This window comes from Sinocyclocheilus anshuiensis, unplaced genomic scaffold, assembly GCF_001515605.1.
Source record: "Sinocyclocheilus anshuiensis isolate Anshui unplaced genomic scaffold, SAMN03320099.WGS_v1.1 scaffold976, whole genome shotgun sequence".
Taxonomy (NCBI): Eukaryota; Metazoa; Chordata; class Actinopteri; order Cypriniformes; family Cyprinidae; genus Sinocyclocheilus; species Sinocyclocheilus anshuiensis.
The window spans coordinates 501,401-510,151 of record NW_015552538.1 but is presented as its reverse complement, the minus strand read 5'-3'; the positions used below and the strand labels follow the sequence as shown (position 1 = coordinate 510,151).

The 8,751-nt window shown below is 37.7% G+C and overlaps 1 protein-coding gene and 1 long non-coding RNA gene across 2 annotated transcripts in view; both read left to right on the top strand.

The window, feature by feature from the left end:
- LOC107663907 (uncharacterized) overlaps positions 1-8,751 on the top strand; it is an 18,652-nt gene that overhangs the window by 1,332 nt on the left and 8,569 nt on the right. The gene's annotated exons all lie outside the window — the stretch shown is intronic.
- On the top strand, positions 3,397-5,739 carry LOC107663905 (cyclin-dependent kinase 5 activator 1-like). The gene has a single exon (XM_016454308.1). The coding sequence runs from the start codon at positions 3,829-3,831 to the stop codon at positions 4,723-4,725; it is 897 nt and encodes a 298-aa protein (XP_016309794.1). The 5' UTR covers positions 3,397-3,828; the 3' UTR covers positions 4,726-5,739.

The window sequence follows — 8,751 nt, the reverse complement described above, 5'->3', positions numbered from 1 at the left end:
ACACGGGTCACGACGAGGCGTTCCCCATAGCGACCCCTAGAGGACGCAGTGTCTCGTTCCCTGCTCAGGGAACCATGGTTACATAAGTAACCTGAGACGTTTTAAATGGTGTAATTAATCCTTTTCCACTATAAAATGGAAATGGAACGTCAACGAAAAGTTTCCATAGATGTTAAAGAACATAATGCAAATAAAGGATCTTTCTTTTTTACAGTGTATTTGTTTGAACACTTTTTCATGCTCTGTACTTGTGTGTGTGTCTGTTTAGGCCGGTCTGTCTTATCGTCTCAATGTCGTCCAGCTGCAGTAGCCTATCAGTGATGTGCTGTGCCGCCCACCTGCCCCTGGCTGTGCCGCTAAGCCCTTTCTGGAGTCCTGATGGACAACCCTGTGATAAGAGCAGCAACATGATCTCTGTGTTTGCTTTTGATGTGACCCACAACAAAGAGGTGGACAGATTCTTGTGCTTTACAGGGCAAGAGAAATGAAACAGCCACAGCCTATTGTGCACAATGACATAGTTATGTTCATTGAGTTTTTCTCTTTATTGACCTTGGCTCAGATTATATGCTCATAGTTCTTTCCCATAAACCCCTTAACATGTTTGGTAATTAATTGCGGTATGGTATTTGTACTCTACGCATGCAGTTGTGTGAGCAATCTTAAATCTGTTACAAAACTTACATAGTTCCATGAACTCTATTTAACACCTTTACATTTTACAGTGCTTGTTCCAAGTATTTCCACCTAAATGTGGACAAATTGAATAAATGGTTGTCCTTCATATGAAGAGATTTTTCCTCCGCTAACAGCTGGGGAGGTATAGTCAGCATTTGTTCAGAGATTTCTCTGTTGGCAGCAGTGCCTCAGCTGAAAGCAGGATTCTGTCATGAGCGAGAATATTAGACAGATAGGGACCCCGGGGGTTTATAATTTCGCTAGCTCTTGCCTGGGGTTATTAAATATTAGCCTGAGGTGCTGAAGGGCGTTGCTGACAGGGGCTATCATCAGCTCTCCCTATCATCAGGATTTTGCACTTCTTCCAAACGCTTGCACTCCTGAGACTTAGTAGATGATGCCCTCTTCTGTCCTTACATAATGTAGTGATTAAATTAACTGAAATGAGTTTCAGATACTTTGAGAAAATCAGGATATATATATATATTTATATATTTATAATTAAGAATTCATGATCAGTATCAAACTGGTTATTGGTCAAAATGTAATTATTTATTATTATTATTATTATTATTCAGTATCTATATTGGATATTCAATTGTGCATGTTTATTTTCCCTATTTCAATTACTTTTGCCGTCATCTAACACTACTAAAGTTAATACACTTAATAATTAATACACTGTTAGTGTTAAATGTAATCCAAAACAAATCTCAAAATTATTTTTTAATACTGTATCCTACAGTATGTTGTACAATGCTGCGATGATTTAAAACAAATAATTTAATTTAATGTTTATTAATTTAGATAAAATATAAAACTTTTTTAATATATACATTGTTTCAATGTATGAAATATTTTTAATAATAATACAAATTTATATGAATACACCTATATATGTAAACCCATTTATAAGATCAGATATTTATGAACAATATGTGATGTGAAGTATGCAGCTGGACAGTGTCATCATCCAATTTTAAACCAACTTTGCTTTATTAGTTTTGTAGACTGCATTTTTATAACTGACCACAAGGTGGCGAGAGAGTGCAAGGAGTGTCTTCCAAGAATACTGTACATTAAGACAGTGGTAATAAACAGCCTTGATTTACTGATATATCTAATGATCTGGCTTCATTGAAGAATGTTCTAATAAAGTATTTGCTGTAAATCTGAGACGTAACTCACATATCCTTGCCTTGACTCCGCAAGTTCTTCCTCGACAACAGTTGTCTCTCAACTGTTGCCTTACAGTGATGCTGATTCATATCTGTAATTAGGTGATATTGACAAACTTGGCAAATGCCACATCTGACTGTAATATAATTTATTAAAAATAGATGCTTAACGACAGCCAATACAATTATGGTTGGTTATTATGAAAAGAGATCATTTCATTGTCCTTTAGTAGAAATGTAGCCTACTGCATTGACAGATTGAGAAGGAGAAAAAAGTAATCATTTTCTTTTCAAACACATTGCTTTTCACAGTAACTGTGCAAGGTTGCTGCAAGAGGTGAATATTCATAACCCTCCCACTGCATATTCATTAGACAGAGATGCTGCTCTGACTGCAGTACTGTCAGTTCTACCAATGTGACGCTGCATTGTGGGCAATTCCTCAGAGTCTCACAGGTTCCCTGTGTCCTAGTTTCTGGAGCATGTTTTGTTATTACATTATGTGCATTGTAACATACCATATTTTCAAAGAATAATACTCTCAATATGAGTAGTGAGTCATTGTATTGGATTGTTTTTGTTATTTAAAAAAAAAAACTTAAATACAATTACACACTCTGCAAATACCTTAAAGACTTGATTTTTTTTCTTATAATACTGTATAATTCAAAGGTACCTTGGTGTGTATTACAGTTTATCTGTCCTGCCAGCTGTTATGATCAGACAGGCCTTTTGTCATTCAGCAGAGTCACAGATGGGAGATCAACATGGGGTCAGTAGCAAGAAGACAAAGACCATACCATTTAACTTGCACAGGAACAAGTGTGTTAAAGTTGATCTAGCTGCCTAATAAACCTGGAATTATGTATTATTAAAACTGTTGGCTCTTTGACAAATTGCTTTTTTTCCTCCTCTTTTCTAAGTCGCTTAACCGTATGCATAACTAAATGTAAACAGGATTTGAGACATTTCATGTTTAGATTACATTCTGTTATATTGCATCATATCTTCTGTATCATCAGCAGAATGAATGTAAAATCTCTCATCGGTGTCTCCTGACAAATATTAATAAATAAAGTATGATTAAATTTGTCATAAATAGGCTATTTACAGAGCAAATGTTAATGTTGACTGCTTTAATCCAGATTTAAGCGTGACAGAGCAGCTTGATGAATTTGGGTTTCCTTTTATAATCTCATGGAAACTTAAAGGCGAACTCATGTAACCTCCGTTTCTGCCAAAACAGATTAATTAGCTTTTAGTAAGTTGTTCCAAACATCAAAAACATGTGCGAAGAGTTAGGAAAAAATGTCATTTATTTTATATGGTTTTTAAAAAAATTTCTTTAAATGTCTAGGAAACCCTCTGGGACAAATATTATTAATAACAAATAGCCTAACAATTTATCTCAATGTATTCGCATTACATTTATCTTGGTTAATCACTGGTTATTGTTTTCTTTTTCAACTATTTCAGTGCTAAGTAGGTTAAATGGACGAGCTGAGGAGAGAATTGTGCCTTGTCTGGGAATAGCAGAACTATACTTGGCTCATGCGGTCTAAAAATTCCACCTTCTGAAGTGATAATGTGAACGCAGGCGTTTGCTTCTATTGGTGCTTTAGTCTGTCATTCGTCTCCTGTAGCCCTGAGGTTGGCTAATTACGCAGACACGTTGGGATAATCCCGGTTAGCAGAAATTGATGTCAGATTGGTTTGGCTCACCACAAATCCCCGCTAGTTGAGGTAGACAATGCAGGAGGACTGGCTTGCAGTCACTACTACAGAAGGAGTGGAGGGAGTGTCTGACTGCTCTGGAATTTCCTTTCTGATGGGTTGTCAGTCCACCTGCTAACCTGCCTGTTTTACTAACAAAATGGAGCTGCCCTTGTGATCTGATACGTTCAATCTCCATTGCGACGCCTCCGCGCTCGCAGGGCCGTAACATAACATTTTTGTCGGCGCGCTCTGCGATATGGGGACCGTGCTCTCTATAGCCCCTATAGCAACTAAAGGGACCATTCTGAAAGATGGAGGAGACGAAGCCAACGGAAAAACAGAGAAAAGCCTTAAAAAGCAGTCAGTGGTCGTGTCCACGCTCACATTTAAGCGGCTAGTGACTGCATCAGGTAAGAAAAAAAGTGCCAAGAAAGTAAGTCCGAATCCTCTTCCTCTGCCAGCGAGCAGCGACAGTCAGGTCGAGCATCTGAATCAGGAGAACTCCAGGAAATCGCAACAGTCCGAGAAGAAAACGAAAAATGGACCTCTCGCGGTACCTCCCCAACTGGACCAGGATCAGGACCAGTTCACTCCAGCGGCGAAGCAACTGGTGTCGGTTCAGAAGCAGCTCAGCAGCCGGTCGCTCGTCTCGCCGAGACGCGTGATCGTCCAGGCCTCTACCGGGGAACTGCTCCGTTGTCTGGGCGAATTCCTCTGCAAACGATGCTGCAAAGTCAGGGAACTCACCCCAAACGAGGTTGTCCTCTGGTTCCGAAACGTGGACAGAACTCTGCTGTTGCAGGGCTGGCAGGACCACGGGTTCATCACGCCTGCCAACCTCGTGTTCGTCTATCTGCTCGTTAGGGAAACTGTAAGCCAGGATGTTGACAATCCACGTGAACTCCAAGGGACCTTTCTGACCTGCCTCTATCTGGCGTATTCCTACATAGGGAACGAGATCTCGTACCCTCTCAAGCCCTTCATGGTCGACACCAATAAGGACTTGTTCTGGGAACGTTCGTTAGATGTCATCGATAAACTGAGCGGCAAAATGCTGCAGATTAACATAGATCCGCACTTTTTCACAGAGGTTTTCCAAGACTTAAAAAACGAAGGGGATTATAAGAAGGGTGGAAGCGAACTGGATCGCTGAGTGTGATCATGTGATCAGAATCTGAGCAGAGATCCATTACTTCTGATTTATTGGACGTAATTGTAATCAGCTCTGCCTGAGTGACTGTTATGTTGCACCTTGAACCGATTTATCAATTTAGTATTCATGACACTGTTGTGTTGGCTTTGTTTTAACAGTATTAAGTAGCCCCGGTGAAGTGATTTGTAATAGCCAACATGGCTTCACCGGTGTAGCTGCTGTTTTATGCATGTCGTATAGATTTATATCTGTTGCTGTGATTCACAGTCATTCATAAAAAAAGGGAAGGCACAACGTTTATTCTATATAATTGGCAACCTCATCTGTCATTTGGGTCACTATCCTCCTGAGACCTAAAGAAAAGTTGTATATTTTAGGTCTAATGTTGCATTAAATCGTTTTACATCATTTAAGTGTTTGGTGTAGCCTATAACAAACATAGCCTAATATCCGTTTAGTTCTAAAAATATATACCATTTATGTTATAACCTATTGCATTGGCCACATTATTATTAACAATTCTGGAAGTTGCTATATCAAGGATTAAAAGGTAGGCCTATTAGTATGGACAAATGACTGTCTCAGGAGGAGGATGCTCCATTTGAAGAGATGTGAATGGAACTATCCAAGGTGCTGACCTATTTGTGCTCATTTACTCTATTGACAGACGCCTGTCTCCAGCCATTCTGGATTTGAAACTTGAAAGTGTTTTCTCTTCACTGAGATGTTCTATGTGCCAATTCATGGGTGATCTTACTGTTTTGATTCACATTGGTTTGAGGAAAATGGGATGATCATGCTTGGAGTTTATTTTATACTTTGACATGATTTTTCAGTGCTCTTGCTTGAATGAAATAAAACCCAGTCTGACTGGTTTTCTTGGTCGATAACGCACAAGCTCATTAATGCACTGACCACGTGCCATTTGACGACATATTTTAAGATTACATAGCATCCATAACTTAAGCTGATCTTTGGGACAAGCCATCTATGCATTATCTCTGCAGTGTACAATAAAACTCCAAATCTCTTAGATTTGTAGTCACTTGTTCTTACTTTTTCGTTTGACTAACATTTTTTTTTCTCTGTTTATTCTACGGGTTTGTATTTATTTTGCCCTTATATTCGTTGCCCTTTGATTCCTAATGATAGTTTTTGAAAAAGGAAGGAAACTAATATTAATTATGAATCTACAGTTCATTTACAGATCGATCAATCTTGTTTACGACTTTACTCCAAGGCTGCGTCTTTGTTATGGGTTTTTCATCATCAACCAGTCCCGTTCACCTGCAAGCAAGAATGAGCGAGTCTCGCAGAGTTGTGAATAAAACACTCGACATGAATGATCTTCGAGTTCATTGGCCGGAATTTGCTGCAGTCTGTGAGATGGGTTTCTCTGGGTCAGCGGAAGACATGTGAACTGGGGCTTCATCTCTCTAGTCTGTCGCTATAGAAACCGCAGGATCGCTCATTCACAGCACTGCGGAACCTCACGCGCTTTGTCTTCAAGCAGCGTGTGGCCACGTGCACACAAGAAATATACGTCAAGGAGGCTATTTTGTGTCATGTAGTTTTTAAGTAGGAAATTAGCTCGCAATCAACACGTCCCAGTTTTGGAACTATTTTTAACGCTTCTATCTATCTATCTATCTATCTATCTATCTATCTATCTGTCTGTCTGTCTGTCTGTCTCTGTCTGTCTAGCTATCTATACTTTAAAAATAGATTTTTTTGAAGTTTTAAATATCATCACGGGAGTACTTTTTACAAGAAATTGCTATTTCAGACTTTTTACTTCAAAATTTCGTTTAAATTCATTGCATTATACTTGCCAATTCTTAAATATTTATGATTTTTTTTTCAGTGTATCTAAAAATACTTTGAAAACTACTTCCTATTACACTCAGAAATTGTAGCCTATATTTCACAAATAATTACCAAAAAAAAACAGCATGTGACATTGAATTAAACATAACATTTTGAAGTAGAAATACTAAAAGTGTATTTTCTTGTGAAACATACTCTGAATGATTTATTTACAATTTTGGGGGAAAAAAACAGACCTTTGTTCATTCTTCTTCTTGAAATTTTTCCAGAATTTCTTAATTAAATTTGAATTCAAAAAGGAATTATCCATTCAGTTCTAAATGGTGGACAACTGATTAAAAACAATATCACTGACACTAATATGTTCTGTCTGTTGAATGGCTGTGCCTTATTAGTTGCACCTATGAAGACTGCAGGATCCTCATTAAACAAGTGATTTCCCCAGAGAGTGCCAAGCACAGGTTTAGTTCTTTTTTAGTACTTGTTAAAATGGCTTCTTAATCTGTCAGGAGGCTTTCTTCAGTAGCTACCGTCTGCTTGACCATATGACACTGTGCCCTGGCTATATATACTGTATATAAGAGGTCTTATCTAAGTCTTTCCACTAATTGATCCCAGATTAGTAGAAATAGGTTATATCACATTGGAAATCAAAGTGTCAGTAGTAATACTCTTTTGGCAGGTCATTGAATAAACACCTTATATGAGCATGTCAAGACAAGCCAGCACTCCTTTCCAAACAAATAACTTATTTATCTAAATTTTATACTTTTTAAATGAAGAATATACGTCTTTTGTTCTAAGGAATAGTTCAGCCAAAAATTTGTGTCAGAATTTACTTACCCTCTTATTTATTTATTTACTAAACCAATATTTTTTTTTTATATATGGAACAAAAAATAAGAAATTTTGAAGAATGTTCATGCTGCTCTTTATCATCCAGTGAAAGCATACAGCGACCAGGGGCTCCAAATAGAATAAAGTGCCATAAAACAGTCCCGTATGATTCATACAGGCTTGGAATGACATGAAGGTTAATAAAGTATGACAGAAATCCATAAAATGGCTCATTTGAGATACAGTATAGTTTAAAAAAATCATTCTAAATATAAAAGATAGCAGAGTCCACAACACAACTGTAACAATAACGGCATGGAGGAACAATATTGTTGGAATCGCTTTTAATATTTTTTTTCTAGCTGATGAACGATAAAAACAGAATTCGCCCTCAAGCATTTAAAGCAACAGACGACAGAACTGCAGCGCATGCTTATAAAAATCAGAATGTTATCATTCCCTGGTGTGGATGCTAATATAGTTCATTATTGTTACAGTTACCTATATTTAAATTTATCGCTCATGTTGTAAACGTCCCAATGACATTAATAATATAGAATGTTTCAAACTGGATATTTTTTGCCTACATTTTTTAAGCATTCAGTATGAAATAATTAGCCACAGAAGTGATTACACTTTTTTTTCAGTTTCTCTGGGGAAGAGCAAGATGGAGGATGTTGACTATATATAGAGTGGGAGTGGGCGTTCAGTGACTGATTTGAATGGATGATACATTCAGTGCCACCCACTGGCTGGGAGTTAGTCATTGGATCACACAGACAGATTCAAAGCAGTACTCATTAAGGATTCTCTAGGGGCTACCAGCCAACACGCCTCTCCTGTCACAGAGGGTTGTGTTTACCAGAAACAATTATTTCAGCAGCCTTTTAGGGGCTAATAACCATTAACAATCATGAATTAGATTGATTGCTCTTCAGCTTCCTTTAATGATAGCATTTATCCTTGACCCAACAATATAAGAAACTAAAGCATTTGGCCTTTTTAAGTGCTTTAAAACATTACCAGTTAGTTTATAAGGAAGGAATAAAGTAAAAAGTATTTTATCATGTTTGATTTTATACACTTGTTTAGGGCAGGAGAGATTGGAAATGTTTTCCTCCCACCTGTGTGTTATGCAAAAGCCACTGCACTGAATTTAGCACAGATAATGCTCAGATTAACTCTTGTACATTCACCTACTCAATGACACCCTAGAGCTCAGGAGAGCTTAATATAAGAGTGATTTATCTTAGTGAGCACTGAGGAAACCAGGAGACCTACGGAGGGTAGACCTTATATATATATATATATACAGTGGGTACGGAAAGTATTCAGACCCCCTTCAATTTTTCACTCTTTGTT